Source organism: Diadema setosum, chromosome 12 (assembly GCF_964275005.1).
Source record: "Diadema setosum chromosome 12, eeDiaSeto1, whole genome shotgun sequence".
Taxonomy (NCBI): Eukaryota; Metazoa; Echinodermata; class Echinoidea; order Diadematoida; family Diadematidae; genus Diadema; species Diadema setosum.
In genome coordinates this window covers 35,612,454-35,635,088 of record NC_092696.1, presented here as the reverse complement: position 1 = coordinate 35,635,088, position 22,635 = coordinate 35,612,454, and the positions used below count along the sequence as shown (strand labels likewise).

Below are 22,635 nucleotides of genomic sequence, written 5' to 3'. Positions count from 1 at the left end.
TTGATAAAAAAAAAACAAGAAAAGCCCCTACGATTGAAAATAAAAGGGAGGGCGGGCGCAAGCGCCCCTTTCATTTTCTTCACTTTTTATGTTTTTTTTTGTTTTAAGAAAAAATAAAGGGATGCGCGCTTGGTGCTCCGGCCTCCTCTTGGTCCGCCACTATAACAACAAAAGAATAATGTTCAGGTGCGAGTAAAGAATAATGTTATGGTGAAGCTAAACTGTATGTGCGAACAATTATTTTAATTTTTTAGTTATAATTAAATTGTATAATCATGACCAAGCAATAAATTTTGATTATAAGGCCATATAGGTGAAAGATGAATACAATATTTTTTTTTTCATCATAACTAAAAGATAGATGTAAATAGCTTTTTTTATTATGTTGTTCTTCTATCTTACTTTGTTAGGCAGAATCTTTTAGTTCGTGTTCGAAAGTGTTATCGTTTGTTTGTTTGTTTGTTTTTGTATACTAATAGTCATGTTCCATCTCGAATACTCAGAGGTACACACACCCAATGGTAGTAATTGTAATTTCGAGAGTTCACTTACTTATTAAAACTAAGCTATTAAACTTAAAACTCTGTCAATAGTTGTGTGTGTGTGTGGGGGGGGGGGGGGGGGTCAACGTCGAGTTGTTGGAACCCAACTGTTAGACTGATGTGCCCGCAAAAAGTAGGTCCTCATTATCGTATCAGGGCAATTACCCTCACGAGGGCAATTACCCCCCCCCCCCCCGGCTAAATTCTGGTTAGTGGTAAGGTTAGAGTAAAGATTAGGGTTATAGGGTTAGGTTTAGGGTTAGGAGTTTGGGCTAGGGTTCTAGGATTAGGTTCAGGATTAGGATTAGGATTAGGATTAGGATTAGGATTAGGGCGGGGGGAGGGTTCGGGGTGTACTTTGCCCAGGGGGTAATTACCTTAGACCCAGAGACTCCAACCCTAAGCACCTTCTGATCTGGAGATTCTCCCGCCCGAAACCCCTAGCAAACGGGAGACTGGCCAAGTTGATGTGTGCGAAGTGCGAAGTTCCTAGGGTTCTAGATGTTCTCTGGTGCTATGTAAGGCTTATTTTTTCAACATACGATAGCAATAAGTAAGAAATCCTTTCCAACGGGAGACACAGAGCCAGGGCGGGAGAAATCAAATCTCAAGCGGGAGAACGGGAGATTTTGCAAAAATGGGCTTTCGGCGGGAGATCTCCCGTCGAAAACGGGAGAGTTGGAGTCTCTGTAGACCCATTACTATACCATGGACCTACGAATTTTGTAGGTGCATGATTATACTAAAGGATGTCGGCGCAAAATTTCACTTCGGTGCAATAATGATATATCAAAAGTGACTGTAATTTTTCTTAGAAAATGTAACGACTGTCTTGTTAAACTTCTCTTAATAGGCCTACGATGCTGTGGTCTTTTTTTTTTTCAAGAAGAAAAACCAAAGAGAAACTTTTACAATCCAGAAAAATAACTTGCTCATTACTTTTGTTCCCTTTCCACCATCATAATGTAGAATAAGGAATACTAAAGTATTCGACTTTCAGGCTATATAATATATTCTATAGGTTCATAGTAAGTAACGTCTGTCAGAATGATATTGAGCAAAGGCAAGATGTCACGTATATCAAGGGCTGGCGGGACGGGGGGGGGGGGGGTGGGCCTCAACTTTTTCTTTTCTTTTTTAACCCCGGAAGTGCAGCGTAAATGGCACTATAGAAAGAAAAAGATAGAAACGAGCGCGGTCAAGGCTTTGTTTTTGCGCTGAAGACAGTTTTGTTTTTGCTTGTTAGCTGATGAAATCCGGAAGTGACACCCAAAGTCTGATGTGCTCGTTACTCCCCACCCCTCCCCCCCCCCCCACACACACTTTTGAAAATGTGGCGCCGGCCATGATATTTATCTTTAATCTTGCGACTAATAAAATTCTAGACCTCTGTCACAAAAAGAATTCTAAAGCCTGAGATTGCAACAAGACTTTAAAGAAAGAAAGACTCAAAGAAAGAAAGAAAGAAAGAAAGAAAAGGTAGGCCTATATGCCCGATGTGACATAGGCATTATGAGGGACATTCGTGCATTCATCCATCCATCCATCCATCCATCCATCCATTCATTCATTTATTCATTCATTGATTGATTCATTGATTCATTCATTTATCAATTCATTCATTAATTAATTCATTCATTGCTTGCTCGATTGATTGATTGATTGATTCATTCAGTATTCATTCATTGATTCATTGATTCATTCATTTATTTTATTCATTCATTCATTCATTCATTCATTCATTCATTCATTCATTCATTAATTCGATGATGATCATCATTCATTCATTCGTTCGTAATTCATTAGATTGTAATCATCAATTCATTCATATTATTCATTTTCATCTCTTTTTGTAAGTTTCGGCTACAGCAATCCATGTAGGACGTATTGCAATTTGTTTTTCACTGACACTTACATCTTAATTGCATGTTTGATTTTTGATTTTTTTGATTTTTTATGGTTATGTCGCGTGACGTCTCCATAACAAATGCGTTACCTGTGAGAATGCGCTATGGACGGGAATAAAGATTCTGTGAGGATGAGATATGCTGATGTGTGAAATAATCCCACAGGAGTGAAGAAGAAAGGAAGGAGATAATTCTCCAGAACTGTGAATACAAAATGTGAGCGATCAAATTACCAAACTTGTATAAATTATGCTTACACCTTGTGCTACTGAAGACTTCAGGGCTCAGTAGTTTACCAGTGAGTGGTAGTGAGCAGGTGAGGGAGGCGCCCCACCGTCGCGTCGTGGTGACGGACCGGAGTACGACTGTACATTATGTACGTATGCCATCCAAATATAGCGCCACACAGCTAGCTAGCGCTAGCTGCGTCACACATCTAATGGTTAGTAATAGTAGTTCTGTCTGTCGTTGTGATTGATGGATCCGAATACATTATCGCAAGGTACGTATTCTCCGTGTCTTTTTCATGTAATATGACCTATAGTTTTGTTCCAATTGTGCTCGTCATATTAGTTAAACTACATCACAGCCAACGCAGTTGGTGAGGTGTGTCCACCAGCAGTGTCCACCAGTGTCCACCAGATCAGCATGATCAATGCACAGTATGGTGGCAGCGAGAGTTGCGTTGCGTTGTGCAGTAGGCAGATCATATACGTCAGTCCCACTCATAAATATCTGTGTACGTTTGATTTTAGTTTATTTAGGGTACCTACATGGTGACCTGCGAGCTCAAGTCTAGACGCTGACGTTTGTCTTGGGAGCTGGAGTGGAGAGGGCTGGGAATTCATTCCTTTCTTGTATCTTTTGATCTTGCGTAACTTTGACTTTGACTAGTCTATGGTATCTTGTTTGCCAGATGATTAGATCTAGGCCTACCCCAATTATTCATCTAATGTACATGTAAGTAAAACTTTAGGCCCCTAATTGTTTGGCTTTGCTACTCGACAAGACAGTTCTAGTAGTACTTTCGTAGTAGACTCTATATTGCTCGAGCCTCGCCTCGTCAAGCTCCCATAAGTAGAGCCTAATTATATGTAAATAATGTGGAATTCATGAATACGCAAGCAGCCCATAAATTCAACCACCATCAGTGGCGTATCTATGGAAAACGGCGCCCGGGGCGAGCGCGAAAATTGCGCCCCTAATTTCTGAAAAAGTGTTCAACCCCAACCCCATCACGGTAGGGACTTATTAAAAAAAAGTCCACATGATATGCTTTTTCAAGCACTTAAAAGAGGTCTTTTGAGGGTGATTTGAATGTAATAGGCAACCCTAAATTTTGATATATTTTGGCGAGCGAGTGCAGCGAGCGAGCCGAAAATTTTTGTATTTCAGCTTATCAGTACAAAACATGGAATTCTTGTCATTTTTGGTTATTAAATCTTCGAATTACAGTTCTAGTCAAGATATAGTGATGGCCTTATAGATAACGATTTATACCAACAGTGTTCAATCCCAATCCCGTCCCGGTAGGGACTTAAAAAAGTCCACATGATATGCTTTTTCAATCACTGAAAAGGGGTCTTTTCAGGGTGATTTAAATGTAATAAATTTTGATAAATTTTGGCCAGCGAGCGAGCCGAAAATTTTTGTATTTCAGCTTACAAAATGTGGAATTCTTGTCATTTTTAGGTTATTAAATCTTCAAATTACAATTCGAATCAAGATATAATATAGTAACGGCCTTAAAGATAACGATTTATACCAACAGTGTTCAACCCCAATCCCACCCGGTAGGGACTTAAAAAAAAGTCCACATGATATGCTTTTTCAATCACCGAAAAGGGGTCTGTTTAGGGTGATTTAAATGTAATAAATTTTGATAGTTGTTGGCGAGCGAGCACAGCAAGCGAGCCGAAAATTTTTGTATTTAAGCTTACAAAACGTGGAATTCTTGTCATTTTTGGTTATTAAATCTTCGAATTACAATTCGAATCAAGATATAATATAGTAACGGCCTTATAGATAATACCAACAGTGTTCAACCCCAATCCCATCCCGGTAGGGACTTAAAAAAAAGTCCACATGATATGCTTTTTCAATCACTGAAAAGGGGTCTTTTCAGGGTGATTTAAATGTAATAAATTTTGATAAATTTTGGCCAGCGAGTGAGCCGAAAATTTTTGTATTTCAGCTTACAAAATGTGGAATTCTTGTCATTTTTAGGTTATTAAATCTTACAATTCTAATCAAGATATAGTGACGGCCTTATAGATAACAATTTATACCAACAAACTGAGGACTTGAAAAAACACTCTATGTAAATTAGTATGAGCGAGTGAGCCGAAATTTGTATATTTCCGCGTCATCATTACGTTTTGTTCTTATCTTTTTATTTTTTTGATGAATTTTGTCAAGCGAGCATAGCGAGCGAGCCTAAAATTTTTATATTTCAGCTTATGTAAGACCAAGTAAAAAAGAAACCAGTTTCTCGTCCTCGCGCGCATCGATTTTGGCCGCCGCATCGATTTTTTTACTATTTACTATTTTCAAAATGGCGCTGAAAATACCAAGAAATTCATAATTCTCGTCCCAGCCCGCTCCCCACCCGCTTCGATTTTCAGTTGCCGCATCGACTTTTTTGATATTTACTATTTTTTCGGCCGCCGAAAAAAAAAAAAAAAAAAAAAATCGACAATTCACCTACCAATCGTGATGTGTCATTTCTAATTACGCCTTGCGTCCTCTACTTAGCTGGAATACTGCTGTAGCTTCTGTAGTGCATGTAATAACGCATGCATTTCACACTGCGAGCTCGGCAAGAAGGAATGACCCACAAAGCAGTCGAACTGTAGTAGTTGGATGGGCGTGCGGGCGCCGGCCTGGGCTTTAACTGTTGATATCTACAGCGCACTCGGTACGTCGTGAACGCGATAGCGGCAACATTTTTTGCGAACAGTCGCTGATATTCCACGCATATTTCGCGCATTGTTCGTATTTTCCCCCGTTTCTCATATTTTAAGCGGATGAATTGTACTGTACAAATGCTTGTGAGGATTGTATCGAGTTTGTATGTATACATTTTCATGTCATTGTCACTATGTGCATTTGTGTGCAGTGTCGGAAGGTACGGTGCCAGTGCAGTGGCCGTGCTAGCCTTTAAACAAGGCGACTCGCTCTGCGTGCCCCCGTATAGCGCGTTTACCCCACAAACCTGTTGGCCGGCGAGCGGAGCGAGCCGCCTTTATCCACTCGTTCAGGGATGTGTACTTTTGTCGTTGTTGTTGCTTTATATTCTTTGACAAATTTGCGTACAACTTTGACGCAGAAAATACACACGGCACACTACGGCACACACGGCACACTACTTAATATTAACGAGGCTTGCCTTGGTGCCGTGTGTATTTTCTGCGTACACATCCCTGAACGAGTGGATAAAGGCGGCTCGCTCCGCTCGCCGGCCAACAGTTTTGTGGGGTAAACGCGCTATACGGGGGCACGCAGAGCGAGTCGCCTTGTTTAAAGGCTATGGCCGTGCTGGCGCGGCCGCGTATGTGTGTCTGAAGCTGTCAGGGTCCCCCATCCCTCTGTTCTGTCAGCTTTCTGCACGCACGCATGAACACATTCGAATGTGTAGAGGCCCGAACACTCGCACTAACGTTGCATCTGACGGCGATGTATTGTTCTATTTTGAAGAGAAAATGAATGCGCTTTTCCAGCAAATGTAGAATTATTAAATGGGTGTATCTACAAAATAAATAACTTTTCCATGGATTCTGGTTTGTCTCGTATTTCTGCGGGATATTTTTCTTTACGATGTAAATTCATCACGGACACGGCTGTGAGTCGTATCACCTGTATAGTGTGATACAATCATTCATCATCCAAATGATGAGTGATTATCAAATGTCTTTTTAGAACATGAAGAAACATCTTTAAATGTTTAATGCTATAATGCCATATCAGTATCATTTTGACATCCATCTGCAATTGTACCAGCCAGTTTCCAGTTGAATGTGCTACAATTGTGCTGTGAAGAGATGCAGATACATACCAACTGTGTGGACACAAAAAGTCACAAACACAATGATAAATAAAACAGTGTTTTGAATATCATGGAATTTATTTCAGTCGTACTCGTACATTTGTTGATAGAATGATACCTGTTTCAATTAATAGCACACATCAAAATTGCAAGTACACTGGTATCAGAAATGCCATTACAACACTGAATACCAGTATTAAGATGGTCATTTTCCCTTGACATCTGTAGTGGAAAGAAAAAGCAAATGTATTTCTGCATGCATGAAGTTTCATTTCAAGTATGGTATTTGTTTGAAAATGCACAGAGTGCAGGCAAGACATACACTTGGGACCTGGTCTCTCATAACACAGCTACCAGAGTGATATTTCATTTCATAAATTGGATATAGAAAATAGTAAAGCCCTCTCTCGTTACCTTTCTCAGAATTACCGGACGAGAAACACGTAACTTTCATTTTAACAATCCTCGAAAAAATAGTAAGATATCAAATAGTAAGGACCTCCCTCATCGCCTTGCTCAAAAAACCCGGACGAGAAACTACTTTCTTTTTTTAAGTTTGGCCTAATACAAAACATGGAATTCATGTTTTGTTTTCTGTTTCTTGTTTGATTTGGTTTTCTGCCCCCCCCCCCCCCCCCGGTCCGGGCGAGTTTTTTTTTTTTTTTCTTCTTCTTCTTCTTCTTCTTCGTCTTCTTCTTCTTTGAGGAAAGAACAGTCCCCCGTTGGATGCTTACATAAGTAGTCGTTCTATTTGGCAGGTCTGTTGTGGTGTACATGTATGTTCAGTGACTTTAAAAAACATAACCTATCGTATAATGTAGTTGGACCTGTACAGCGCAGCTAGGGAATCTTGTGATTGTACATTATGTATTTTTAAGCACAGCTGGAGTGATTAAACTCTTGTGAAGGGAGAGAATATACCCAGTATACTGAAGAGTCCTCTCTTACAACCAACACTCCAAATCCATTGTGCGTTGCAAGTCATCATTTTGTATACCAACTAAAGGTACCATAAATACACTGCATTTCTCAGTGTTCACATTGGCAGTAATACCTATTGAGTTGATGATGTTCCTCATACTGCATTTAACCATGAACCGGTACATCACTTCCCAGTGAAATGGCTTCTTTATGAGGTGCTTGGAACATGCCTTTATTTGGTAAATGGAGGTGTATTTCTCATGTCTATGTACTCGTCTACTGTATGGAATATATTTACGCAGAGGAGCAGAAGACGCTATTTTTTTTAATGTTCTATTCCTTGATAGTGATAAAATTCTGATGTTCAGCATTTTCTCTAACTATAGCATTAAAGGGTGTGTACAGTTCTGGTTGAGGTGAGGATTTAGCTTTTAACGTTTTGCGAGATATTCAGAAACCACTCTATGAGATGTCAAAGAGCATGCAATTCTAAGGGGTATCAAAAGTTTATTTGATGGAAATCAGTTTTGAAATGGCTGAGATATTCAAAAACAAGGTGAAACAAAGAGATCCTAATAAAAGGCGTGGCCTGTCGCCTTTTATTATTATCACTTTTTTGGATATCTCAGCCATTTGAAAGCCAGTTTTCATCAAATAAACGTTGAATCCTTTTTAAAATTACATGCTCTTTCATATTTCATAAGAGGTTTCTCATTATCTCACTTTAGAGAAATGTTATAAACCTGAATCCCCACCTCAACCAGTACTGTACAGTCCCTTTAACATTTTCTTCACATTCTTTTTATGGGAGGTGGCATTTGTAAAATTGATTCATGTCTGTATGATGTGTAGGTGAAATACAGCAGAAACCTGACAACCTGTGAGCCTCGGGTAGTGACAGCGCCATGATGGGACGAGTGTTGGACAGTCAGCAGCCAACTCCAGCCCAGGGTATTACGGAGAGAGAGGAAAGAGACCTCCGAAAATTCACCAAATTTCTTGCCCTGAAGGTACGTACTCACTTCCCTATTTCAGTGTGAACTTCTAGAACTATATTTTTGGTGGATAAGATCCATGCAATGATTAGCATGTTGCATAACATGTCCATGATCATTGAATGAACATAGTGTATCAGGATTTTGAGCATGCAATATTTCTAAATTAGAAATGAAATCATATGATGAGCTCTCCTAAAGAAAGGCAGATGTCTTATAATTTTTCTGTTTGGCTATTACATGCACACATACTTATCGAGGTGTTCAGCAAATGTCAATTTTTTAATTGGATTCAATTGATTTCAAGCAATTGTATTGAAAAGTCAGGTCATATATTGTGGGAAACAAAATGTTTCAGTCTGACTGTTAGGTTGCATTACATCAAATTTAGCTGTCAGAAGCATTGTTAGTACTTCGCGGACTTTGAGAGAAAGATTTGTAATTTAAAAACTGAAATTAGTGATCAATTGTAGAGACGTGATATAGACATATTTGTCATGAATTTTGACTGTTTTTGAAATGACTACAACAGAGGCAGAATTGCATTTTTTCAAGGTAGAGCTGTGTCACAACTTCCAGAGTGCAGCATTTATTATTCAGATGTAAATTCTGTTAAAGCCTGTGAATGTTTCCATGAGAACAAGCAGAAGCAAAATTCATTATCACCTTTAAAAAGCATTGCATTCAGTGGCAAGGAGCTACTACATAGTACTTCTTTGCCGAAATATGTACAGCTTCTGTAGTGTTGATTGAATGAATACTCAAAGGTGACCAGCCATTTTTGTCACACATGTCCGGTATCGCACCATCCCTCTGGCAGGCAATACAAGTCATAGTGCAGGCAAGGACAGGCGAAAAGATCGAGACAAGGTCAAAGTCCAACACAGATGGCACAGACTGGGTGAGTTCACACTGTTACAACCTTCCCGAGGATTTCATCCTGTTCTGGATAAGTAGCCACACATGTTTCTTCCTTCTCTCTTCCTGTACTGATGGAAGTTGACAATGTTTTATCTTTCTGACTTCATCCTATGCAAAATGAGGGAGTGTTTTAGTTACAAAAGTAACTATACACGGCATTGCTTCATGACAGCAGTGTCTAGTAGGGCTCTGCCTTTTGAGCCATAAGTAACTCCATGTTCAAGTATTGGGTCAGAACAGACAGTTCCTGATGTTTTGAGTCTCTCGTTTTGATGAAAGCTGGAATCTTGTCTGACTGAAATAATTGTCTGAAAGGAATCAATTAGTAACATTTTTAAATGAAATTTGTATATGAATTCAACAAAGTTTCTGTACATTTACATGTAGAGGTAAGATCTCAAACCCTCTTCTTGTGCCTATTGCAAGCTTTTTGGTGTCATGGAAAACTCGTCAGTTACAGCTTTTGCAAATCATTATTTTTGTACAAAGTGTGTAGAATAATGTTATTTTCACTAGTCTTGTGATATTAGACTTTTTTCATGCATATCATCGCTGGGGTGACAAGACCTTGTATCTGCAATTTTGGTGAAAATGACTTTCTTAGATTAATGGTCAAATAATGGGTTAAGTGATGTCCTGTCCAAATGCCAACTGTCTTACTCCAAAAATGAAGCCACCACGGCATATCAAAGGAAAGGCTATCCCATTCGCCACTGTGCTTTGGCCACCATGTTTTTTGCTCTCCTGAACATTTGACATTTTGTAGATACGAGGTCTTGTCGCCCCAGCGACGATATGTACTTATTGTAGCTGTAATGTGCCAAGCTGTATTCATTGGCATTGGCATTCATTGGCATTTATTATAGTATTCGTAAATTCTGTCATAAAGTTTGTAGAATAATGTTATTTTCACTATTCTTGTGATATTAGACTTTTTGTCATGCATTATGTACTTATTGTAGCTGTAATGTGCCAAGCTTTATTCATTGGCATTTATTATAGTATTCATAAATTCTCCCAATCTTGCCATTGATAAATTTGCACAACCAGCCATTGTAGATATAATGCAGTAGAGAATACAGTTAAACTCGCATAAGTCGATCTTCTCGGGACTGAGCAGAACACATCGACTTAGGCGATTTTCGACTTGTGCGTAAGTCGAAAAAAATCGACTTACAGTTTCACCACAGGTACATACATGTATGTTTAATGTACATGTATGTTGTCTACTCTGGAGCCAAGAGCTGGAGCGGTGTGCCGCAGCACGGGTCGCCCAGCAGGGCCGCGGCTAACTTTGCATGGACAGTGCATTAGTATTGGCACAGGTCCGATTACTTTACACCCTTGTTAAACCTTGGGGAAGTGAATATGAACGATATTTGAGCAGTGATTGATTCCAGTTTACCATACCGTGGCTTGAAATGCGTGTAGAGGTGCAATTCTGATTTACCCGTGTCCGTAACTTTCCCCCTACTTTCCGCTTTGAAAACTCAGCATCTTCATCCATTATATACCACTCCACTGCACAGCGCTGCAAATGCCAAGCTACATGTACACTGCAAGCTCAATACTGTACATGTAAATGAACGCATGTGTACTGTACGAACGCTGTACGTACGTAGCGCGACAGCTGACAGGGCTGTACCAGCGGACCTCCAAATACAAAGAGAGTTAAACGATCCCATGTGATCGCTTTGAATTTTTATTTTAGATCATTTTTTTTTTTGTCACCTCAAACTCATCTGACAAACAAAATAATGATGAGTAATAAATAATGAATAATAAATGACAGTGATTTATTACACAATAAAATCTTATTCGACTTAGGCACAGTGAATTCAATGGTTTTTCCGTGAAAGTGTTCTTGGAATTTCATCGACTTAGGCGAGTATTCGACTTACAAAATTCGACTTGTGAGTGAATTAATACACGTACGTCAATGGGGAAAAATCAGGACTTTTTAAAATCATCGACTTACGCGATTATTCGACATATGCGACGTCGACTTATTGTAGGCGAGTTTAACTGTATAATGATTAGGCCTACAAAATGTACATAATCTGTATTCATTGATACCTGGTTGTTAGACTTTTGTAGTCAGAAATTAGCAATTAACCCAAGAGAAGAACCAATACTTTCTAGAGTCACCTAGCTCTCTCCTCCATTCCACAATAGTGCTTCAAATTGTGAGTCAATAACCTTTTTTTTTTTGTGTGTGTTTTGTTAAAGTTCAATCTGGCTATCCCAGAGAAGGCGGCCGTCAAGACGCATGCCAAGAAGTTGCTGGCCACCGACATCCCCAGGGTGGGGCATCCACTCAATGTGGAAATCACCTTGGAGACAGCAGAGGTAAGATCTCAATCAATGGACCCTGGTACTGGTTGAAACCTCTTCCTTGCAGACATCTACTCTGGGAACTTTATTTTTGTACTTGTTGCTGCACAGTGTTTTGGCATGATTCTTGTGATTAGGTCAATCTTCTTCATCAACATTGCTCTATGCGTTTTCACCTGGAATTTTACAGGTGTATAAAGGAATTAGTGTTATCTGGAGGTTTTTACGAGATGAATTCTGTTGGGTTGAGCTGAACTGACATAGAATGAGTTGAGTTGAGTTGAACTGACTGAGAATGAATTGAGGTAAGTCAAGAGTTAAGTTGAATTGACCTGTGTGGAGAAAAGTTGAGTTGAAATAATGTGTGGAGATGAGGTAAAGGGATGGTATAGTAATGGTTGAGGTGAGGATTCAGCTTTTAACTTTTGGCGAGATACTTTGAAACCACTTCATGAAATGTTACAGAGCGTACAATTCTAAGAGGAATTAAAAGTTTATTTGATGAAAATTGTTTGTGAAATGGCTGAGATATCCGAAAACAAAGTAAAACAAAGTGACCGTAATAAAAGGTAGGTCCCACCTTTTATTAGGATTGCTTTATTTTGGATATCTCAGCCATTTCAAAACCAATCTTCAGCAAATAGATTTTGAATTCCTCTTAGTATTATATGCTCTTTCATATTTTGAAGAGGTTTCTTATGATCTCAAAAAATCATCGTCAAAAAACATTGGAAACCTGAAGCCCCATCTCAACTGTAAAAGTACCATCCCTTTATCTTGAGTTGAGTTTAAGTGCACTGAGTTGAGATGAGTTGAGATGAGTTGAGTGTAGTTGAGTGTAGTTGAAGTGAGTTGAAATATGTTGAGTTTAAACATTTAGTTGATTCAAGTTGGTTCAGAGAGATTAATTTTGCTGTGAAATATTGAATGAAGCCATGTTTATTCAAATTCATGAAATTCTTCCATCAAGATGCTTTTGTTGCAACTGATTGACAAATTTCCCTACATTGATGTAAATAAGCACTGAATTGATCAGTGTTTTAGTAGTAGCCATGATGAAAGAAATCATGTGGCGTACGTACTCGAGCAGGATTCGAAGAAATGACGCCTGTCTGGAGATCAGAAGCCATGTTTATTTGTTTTGTCTGCTTTTTCTCCTGTATGCCACCCCCCATTTCTTCAGGGAGACAAGATGATCCTTGAGACGTGGAGCTTGATGGTTAGTGATGCGTGCGACCCTAACACCAAGATCCATTACACCGTCTACAATCGCATGGGTCTCCTCCTTAAATCCCTCATCTGTATCGCCAGGGTGACACCCGCCTACCGCATCTCGCGCCGGCAGGCTCTGGGCGATTACCGCGTCCTCTCTCGAGTCTTCTTCGGCGAGACCAAGCAGTCATATCTTGGTGAAAGTGAGTTTTTCCTCAGATTTTTTTTTTTTTTTTTATCCAGCATATTTGTCATCAACGATCTGTGGTAATGATTTAGTAATGCTAGGTGTGTAGACAAACACCTCATTGTCTGAAAGAAAGAACAGAGCATTTTTATTTGGTTTGCTCATTCATATGATAACAGACAGTCAGTTAAATTTTGAGGATGTTATGGCTGAAAAATGAGCAAGTACAAATCATTTAACCAATCAAAGATGACAAACAAGGCAATCTGATAAGTGATGTCCTAAGGCTAGTATAGATGAAATACTAGTATATTGAATAGATACAGCATCACATGTTGGGGTTTATATACATATATATAATACACCAAGGGTTGTCAAACATTGTAAATGTTGAACCTTTCTGTTGATGTCTACTCAATTCTATTTTATGTAGGTTCCAGTACCATCCAAATTGGCAGCGTGCCGACTCCCATGGGCACAATCTCCATGAATGTGGCTTACAGGACGAAGCTGACGCTATCAGCAGGAAGGTATGGCTACTCACTCCCTTGCTCTTATTCTCTCCCTCACTCATGAGACAGCCTGGGTGTTTGGACTATAATTGGGAGCCAAAAACACTCTGTAAACTTCTTCAGACTACTTTAATAGCAGCTGACACTTGTACATTGGCCCAAATAAACTATTGAAGTTAAAACATAACACTTAATTTTAACACCAAAGCAGGCAATGTCTGATCAAATTTGACCAGTCAGTATGGAAGCAGAGGATTATATATTTAGTCTTGGCCTCAATTAATGCCTCGTATGTTTATATTTCCATACATGTCTGTATGTAAGTGTGCATCACAAAACCAACAAAAAGTTGCACACCCTGATTTTACATGAGGACTCAAAATAGGTCAGTGAAACATGCTCAATTTTAGCTTAATCTGATGATCCCTTCATTGTCACTGCTACGATGTTTTGCATCCCATTCGGGGGATCTTTTGTCCCAGTCATTGCCGGGCCAGTACAGTTTGATATAGATCAAGCCCTTGAATACATTGTAGATCCTGTACTTCAAAGTCTGTTTTCTCAGTACACACTTTTCCAGAGTGTGATGCTCATTCCAATATCTTGATAGGTTTGGAGAGTCCATTAGAATTGAGTTACACATCATTATTAAAGCTTAAAGTCTGCTCTTTCGGAATCTGCCCTTCACTAAAAATTCATGTCTGGCGAATTTTTGCAGGATTTGTCATGCATGGTCACAAATGTTATATGTTTGTGTTTGTCATTCCCCCAGACAAATTTCAAGAAGTCGTGGAGGACCGGTACAGGTCAAAGATGACCACTACAGCTCCAGTCCGGTCCGTAAGGGCATCACCCCTGCCACACCCATCAAACAGGTCACTGGGTAAGTCTACTCTCATTTTATATCAAAGAGGGAATCTCCAGTCTCATATGCTTAATTTGACTTGAAATGAAAAGAGAGAAAGTATTAAAATCAAACAGCAGAACAAGAATGAAGCTTAATTAGATACACAAAGAAGATAATAACAAATGTTATGGAATGAAAATTGATGAAATACACCTCCCCCCTCAAAAAAAAAAAGAATGGTACAGAATTTCAAAGCTGTTTGTATTCACACATTCATAACTCAATTATTGGCATGGTCAGGTGATCAAGTTGGTCAGATGATGATCATGTCAAAACTCTTTATTTTTTAATTAAAACAACAGATATAAGAAAAAAAAAGGGGGAGGGGGCTGCATGCACCCCCCTTTAATTTTTCAAAGGCGCCTCCCCTTTATGGAATTCTGGATCTGCCCCTGCTCCAGGTAATTCAAGTGAGATGATAGCATCAGTTCTCTCTTTCTTACCCTGTTTATGTGGCAAGCAAAATGTGGAGCCTTCTTGATAATATTTGAAAGCCTGTTCGAAAAAGCGGTTTCTGTTTTCCGTTAATATGGCTTAGCCCACCCACCCGAAGCGAGTCCCGACTTACTCACTTTTCATGATAACAGAGTTCCCCTCATAACAGTGTGGGCTTTTTGAATTTCAGGCACACCCAGGAATGTGATTGAGTGCAAAAGTGTGCAAGTTGTAGGGCATTTATCAGTAGTGGTCGGTCACTACTGCTGGTTTGTGTTACTGTAAAAGTGGACATTTTTGCGGTGATGAAATTTTCGCGCAACCAGAAGCTAGCTCGAAAATAAACGCACTCAAATGTTTTTGCTTGCCATTTGTTCCAGTAGCTGATGTTTTGATTCGACAGCATTAAAAACATGCAAAACTCATCATATCCGGCCGAGCGGGAAAAATCAGTTGCACGAAAAATATCCATTTTTATAGTAGGTGGCAGTGACCTTCAGCTATTGATTCTCTCTCTCCCTCTGACTTTGTCTGATCCTTCAGCATCGAGGATTCCAGCGCCACTCTGGAAGGCTCCCAGGATTATGTGATCAGCTCCTTCTCGACCACGCCCCCGGACAACTACGCCTTCCCCGCCAGGAACGAACAGGCCACGCCCAGTCCTGTGAGAGGGCGAGGCTCGTCGGAAGACAGGGGCAAAACACCAAGGTGAGGGGTTCTTTGGTTATGGTAAGGTGAAGTAATTTCCTGATTGGTTGGATGTCAATCATCAAAGTGATATTTTAAAGTTTAGAAATTTCTTTAAATGCTATCAGCACTAGGCCTATACTTCCATGGTATTGCTTTTATACTTGGAGATATCATCATTGTGACTTTGCTCTGTTTTGTAAAAGGATACAAAACATAATTTTAGCTCTATATGAACAGAAAAATGAATTCCCTCTTAATAGCTATATCATAATGTGGTATCTTTAGATATAGTCTAAGTCATGAGGAGACTCTGAGTGTGAAAGAATAGTGGGAGAGGGTGACATTTAGATTCCATATGCTAAAAATAATGGAGGAGTGTAAGCAAGGCCTCTACAGAGCCTGGAAATGTTCAGAAAGTATATTGCTGTGTGGAAAAGGGATTCTTTGTGTGATAGAAATCGTCTGGATAATTACTGAAATCATTCGATGAGAGTCTATGGAAAGAGAAGGAGAAATAGTGCATGGTCTTGTTTCACATCATCAACTATTCATTTAGCAGAGAGCAGTTGAATTTATGTTAGTAATTGGCATTAATACAGAAAGATGTTTGCTCTTTGGTTTCTTTATTTACCAACAATAAGGCTGCAGTGCCATGTAGTCTTCATCCTGATTTTGGCGACTGTGATTAAAAAAAGAAAATTGTAGGATTTTATTCTGATCAAAATTTCATTCAAACATGCACTATAGTTTCCTATACAATAAGATTACTTTAAAGGACAAGTTCACCTTCATAAACATGGGGATTGAGAGAATGCAGCAATATTAGTAGAACACATCAGTGAAAGTTTGAGGAAAATTGGACAATCGATACAAAAGTTATGAATTTTTAAAATTTTTGTGTTGGAACCGCTGGATGAGGAGACTACTAAGGTTTGTGATGTCATATGAGTACAACAGTATAAAGAAAATGTAAAGAAAATTCAACATATTTTCACTTTTTTCGCATAATAAAAGAGCACTTGACTTGCCTCTTTCTAAAGGCAATGGGAATAATATTACCCATAACATATGTCAGTAATGAGTCAAGGAAATGTGCACTTTTTTTCAAAAGATGAAATTTTCTGAAATTCTCTTTATATTTTCCTTATATTGTTGTACGCATGTGACATCATACACTGCAGTAGTCTTCTCATCCAGCGGTGACTGCACAAAAACTTCAAAAATTCATAACTTTTGAACGGATTGTCCGATTTTCCTCAAACTTTAATAATGTGTTCTACTAATATTGCTTCATTCTCTCAATCCTTATGTTAATGAAGGTGAACTTGTCCTTTAAACTGACTATAAGATTGATAAATTCATTGGATGTCATAAAGTTACTCATTGGCATATTACACAGTCCCATACAGGATTCTGTGTGTTGGTTTAAGTAGGTCATTCGCCTGGGTTGGACAGGCCTTGATTTAGGCCATGCCCAGAATATACTGGTTTATTTCTGCTAACAATAGTGTGGCCGCATTGGTGCCATATAGGCCATATAGTATTTGCCGTACCACGTTGCTTTACCTATTGAATAAGAACAAAGTTAATACAAATACATTGATGACTGAATTGGACTTATTTTTTCTTACTCTGAGTTAACCTAAAGCATATATCTTAAACGCACTTCATTTTTATGTCTTTCTTCTTGTATTTCTTGCTGTTGTATAGCACCACCATTCCGGCAGCCTTCGACTCACCCAACAGACTTGGACCTTTTGCCAGTCCAAAGAATGTCGCTGAAGCTGTAAGTTCCATTCGCACCAGACTCCACAAGTACAACAAAATAAAATTCATCATCTCATTCAGAGGGACTGAAGGCCATGGCTGGATGTATAGCAAACTATTTTTCAATCAGTTGGCATTTTTATTCCAAGTACAGGGCATCTCAAATGCAACAGACTGTAGAGAGAAGCTCATGTTGGAAAATTTCATTTTATTTCATATCACTGGTGTTGAAACAGTTGTTGGGTTTTATACATTATGTATTGCGGGCAGAAATTGGCACAGATTGATTGTATTGCAGAGATAGCATGTACTCTGAAATTAGATGGTGTTGATTTTGGTACGCTGGTCAGTGTATAATGAATATGTCTTTTTTTTTATTGTATGCGTTGTTTTACAACTATATGCCAAAGCAGTACAAATAGAAGATATTTTCCACATCAAGTTTTATTTTTAATTTTCAAAGTGTTAAGTGCTGCCTTTGTCTATGTAGAGAACAAATGAGAACCATCAAATCAAGTGAGTTTTCTCCCAATGTTTTCTCTCTTGAGGTTTCCTGAAATTTTCTCTTCCTTCTCATTGCAGGAGAATCTAATCTCTGAGGACATCCCCTTTGGCTCTCTGTTGCAAGAAGTTGGGAGCAGCACGGCTGAAAAGTTTATCCTTGCCTCGGGAGAAGATGTAAGCTGACACCATAATGATCCATAGTCTACTGTAAAATGAGGAATGCTTGCGTGCATCTTAATTTTGCGAATTTCGTGAGAGCCACGATTCGTGAAATAAAATGCATGCGAAAGTTCTTAACAACACTATATGCATTGAATGTTAGAGGCAACTCGCGAAAATTTCATGCCGCTAAAATATTGTGTTTAACAGTATTTGATCCTCGCGTCTCGCACTGCACAAACACGCAAACTTTTGAACCTGTCAATCTACTGACAGCTATGTACTTTAAAAAGTTCTGACACAAAGTATTCATGCTTGGAACAACATACAACTGTATTATGATAATTGAGTGCATGTCATAAGCTAGATATTAATTTTGATGTATCATTGGGTTGTGTCCAGCTCCTACATGACAAGAAATAAGAATTGCTCGTGTTAAGGCAATTGCTAAATTAAAGGGAAACTTCAGTATTGTTTGTTTAATTGTTTGTTTATTTTACATTTTTTCACAACTGCTATGAGGCTTCTCTGAAGTCAAAGACATTTATGTTAAATACTTGGGTGATGATTTTCCATGAAATATGCAGTGGTATGCAGTAGTCTGTGGATTGTCAAACCATTTTAAAAGACGTTGTGTTTCAATGTGCATTCTTGCGTGCAGGTCACACCTAGTGACGTCGACCAGCCCGATTCTCAGAATCTCAACACGTCGCAGCAGTCCAACAAGTCTAGTCAGCCATCGGACAGTGATGACTTTGTCATGGTGGACTTGGTAATTAGGAGATGGTTGTAAATCAACTCCACCAACTTCCTACATGTAGAAAGAATGATCTGAAATCATCAACCACTTTCCAAAAGCTCTTTGATACCTGATGAAGACTTGAATGCAATTTGACACAATGTTTGAGTTGGCTTTAATGAATAGTAAGCAGAACTGATGAACAAAATGGTAAAGACTTCCTGATAATTAGACCCAGAAGAAGATAGTTATGGAATATTAGTGCTTCCATATGTTTATGAATTAGTAATTTTTGAGTCGGAAATGGTAATGACACCACTACCGTCCAAGTTTCCCATTTAACTGTACAGAAATCTTGACTAAATTTCCTTTCTAGACATGATATATTGAGCTGAATCCTATACCTTCAATTTTCAGTCTTGTAATACACCTAGCAACAATGACTCGGGGGCGAAAGAAGTATAAGTTTCACTTGTTGACCATTAGACAGGAATATGATTCTGACCAGCCTTTCATTATAGCAACTTGTAAAACTTGTCGAAACTTTTGTTGGGAATCCACAAGCGTAGATGTAGATAAATCTATTCTGAAGAAGATTTCGTCATTTTTATGATGTCTCTGTCATTTGATTGTTAATTGGAAGATATTCTATTTTTTTCCAATCATTTGCAGAATCCAGCGTTTGCCAAACATGACTCCAGCAGCGACCTTGTGGCGTTCTGCTGCCAGTTCCAACAAGCCCCGCCCCTAGAGCTGTTTGATGACCAGCCCACCCTGGGGGAAACTTTGGTAAGTCTCTATTCCTAGGTATACCCCCCCCCCCCCCCACGAAATGATAATGCCTTCTTCTGAACTCCAAAATATTCTAATTTCTCCCCAAAATTGTAATATTGTATTACCCTCCTACAAATGGTAAACTTTCAGTGGTAGGCTGCACGTTACAATATAATACCACCCTGCCATGCCAAATACCTCTGAAAAGGAATCATTAATATTTTCTGTTGACGTCTTCTCAAAACGTACTGTTGTATACGCCATATTTCGCGAGTCTAAATTTTCGCGAATCGGGAATTCCCAACGATTTTGCGAGTGGTTAAATCCGCAGTCGTGGAGTCCAGTACTGAACGGAGAAATGTACACGTGTACATCACATCCGCATCGGGATCAGAGTCAATATTTTTGCGTGTCTTTAATTAGCGAATAGCACCTGACTTGCAAAATTCACAAAATATTTGGTGTGTACAGTATCCAATGCCTTTCAGGGAATGCTACACAGTTCTAGATACAATCATCTTCATGTGAAAACATTCCAAACTGAGAGAAAATTATGTTCTGGTTTCTGTTACCAGCATGGTTAGTTGTTGCTATTAAAATCCCATAATTTACCAGAGGGTCCTGCCATTATCTTATCCTAGTGTTGCCAGATACCCATTTATACATCATAGAATTGATGGGGAAAACGTCTTGTCCAAGGAGGTCAGTATTTAACGAGATTCAAACTCTGGACTGCTACTTTAAATTCAAGTGCTGCATGCACTGTGCTACAGTGCCCCACAGTTGTTCTGCTCTGTGTTCTAAATTTGAAAATGAAACCTTTACCGTACTTACCCAATAACTGTTTTTCAAATTGCATAATTGTGTAATATCTGAAGAGTTTGTTTGCAAAAACCGATAAGTCCATATTTGTCAAATTGAGATATTTGCGATTAAAGGTCAAGAAAAATAAAGAGAATAATAAGAAAATCTTTGCTTCTTTTGACCATAACTTGAAAAATATACCTTTATATGTAGTGACCAATATATCATTTAAAAGGTATTAATTTGTACTTTATGACAGAGACCGTACTTCAAAATCTTCAAAAATGGACTTATCGGTTTTTGCAAACAAACTCTTCATCTGTTCTCACTGTTTGTAGATCAACCTTCCCCAGCGGTTGGCCGAGTTCAAGGAGAACGAGTTCAAATTTGACGCGTTTGTCGCCGGGTTGCAGCGAGATGTGGAAGAGAGCAGCGACTGAGAGGGAAGATTGACTCTTTGTATGCTTCAAGTGCTGATTGACACAGGCAACCCCATCACGCTGTACGCACTGTCTAAAGTCCCTGGCACTGAACGGGTTAACCGATTCCCGGATGTTGGACTGCATGGATTGGAGCTGTGGCTCCAGGAAATTAACTGAGACTCTTCTTGACTAGATTGGAGGAAACCTTGCGAGTTTTGGAACTTGTTCTTCTTCAGCAAAAACAACAATGGAACATGTGTGAGGTCATTGTCACTAGGGAAGAGTCTGACGATATTGCAAAATGGCAATTTTATTGTTGATTTTGTATTTCATGTGATGTAGACTGCTAAGAGAGGATATTGTGAAGCTCAGTCCTTTTCAAAGGTAACTGGTGAGCCCGAAGTGAAGTAAGGTACATCTTATTCAACTTCATGAAATTCTTGTATCGACGCAAGAATTTATGAATTTGAATAATTATGCAGTACCCACTGCATGCTATAAGGATTAGAACCAGTGCTGGCTGTTGGGTAGAAGCTTGGTAATCTAGTGGATGAAATACCTTTTCAGTGATCAGGGGGTCACAGGTCTGAATCCTGCCTGAGTATGTATGCCCATGATTTTGTCACCATGACTACTACTAAAACACTGATTAATTCGGTGCTTATTTATGAGGTACAACATAATACAGTGAAAACTGCTAGAACTGTTTTGTCTGTTTCTTCAATGCAGGCCAACAAACAAGAAACTTGAGACAAATACTTGGTTTTAGGGAGATTTTTGTTGTAGTGAGCAAGATTTGATTGGTCCACTGATTGCATTATGGTACAGTATTGGTGGAGATGAGAATTGGGCTTTTAACTTTTTGCGAGATACCAAGAAAACACTTATGATATAGTACAGAGCATACCATTTTAAGAGGAATTCAAAGTTTAATTGATGAAAATCGGGTTTGGAATGACTGAAACAGCCAAAAACAAAGTAAAACAAAGCGATCGTACTAAAGTGTGGGTCCCACACTTTATTAGAATCGCTCTTTTTTGGATATCTCAGCCATTTCAAAACCAATTTTCATCAAATAAACATTGATTTCCTCATAGAATTACATGCTCTTTCATGTTTCATAAGAAGCTTCTCATTATATAACCAAAAAATGTTAGAAACCTGAAATAAGGTCTCAATCAAAACTATACGATCCCTTTAAAGGGATGGTACATTTTCGATTGACGTGGTTCTTCAGGTTTCCAACATTTTTTGATGATTACTTTTTGAGATAATGACAAACCTCTTATGAAATATGAAAAAACATACAATTCTAAGAGGAAGTCAGAGTTTATTTGATGAAAATTGGTTTAGAAATGGCTGAGATATCCAAAACAAAGCAATCTTAATAAAAGGTGAGACCCACCTTTCATTAGGATCACTTTGTTTTGCTTTGTTTTTGGATATCTCAGCCATTTCAAAACCAATTTTCATCAAATAAACTTATGAATTCCTGTTAGAATTGTATGCCCTTTCTTATTTCACAAGATATTTCTCTTTATCTCTCTCTCACACACACACACACAAATGGAAACTTGCTGCCCCATCTCAACCAAAACGACAGTATACTATCCCTTTAAACTAGATGATATAAGCCAAAGATGTAAGTCATTGATGTTTTTTTTTTTTTTTTTCTGAATGTATCATGTGACCTTTCTCATTGCCATATACATTGTACATACCAGTCCTGTGTCAAAGCTTCTCTCTGTGACATAGTAAGCTAGGGTACTGTGCTTAGGTGTTTGTAGTGTTGAGAAACACTTTGATTGTGCATGGTTGATTTTTGGCTCATCTGAAATGTGATATATGCAATTACTTT

At 38.7% G+C, this 22,635-nt stretch overlaps 1 protein-coding gene across 1 annotated transcript; it reads left to right on the top strand.

The window, feature by feature from the left end:
- Positions 1-8,320: 8,320 nt before the first annotated feature.
- On the top strand, positions 8,321-20,795 carry LOC140236200 (autophagy-related protein 13-like). Its single transcript, XM_072316167.1, has 12 exons — positions 8,321-8,425; positions 9,231-9,311; positions 11,561-11,680; positions 12,849-13,080; positions 13,498-13,594; positions 14,349-14,459; positions 15,462-15,626; positions 17,319-17,394; positions 17,958-18,053; positions 18,700-18,810; positions 19,450-19,566; positions 20,694-20,795. The coding sequence occupies exons 1-12, from the start codon at positions 8,321-8,323 to the stop codon at positions 20,793-20,795; spliced, it is 1,413 nt and encodes a 470-aa protein (XP_072172268.1).
- The last annotated feature ends 1,840 nt before the right edge of the window (positions 20,796-22,635 follow it).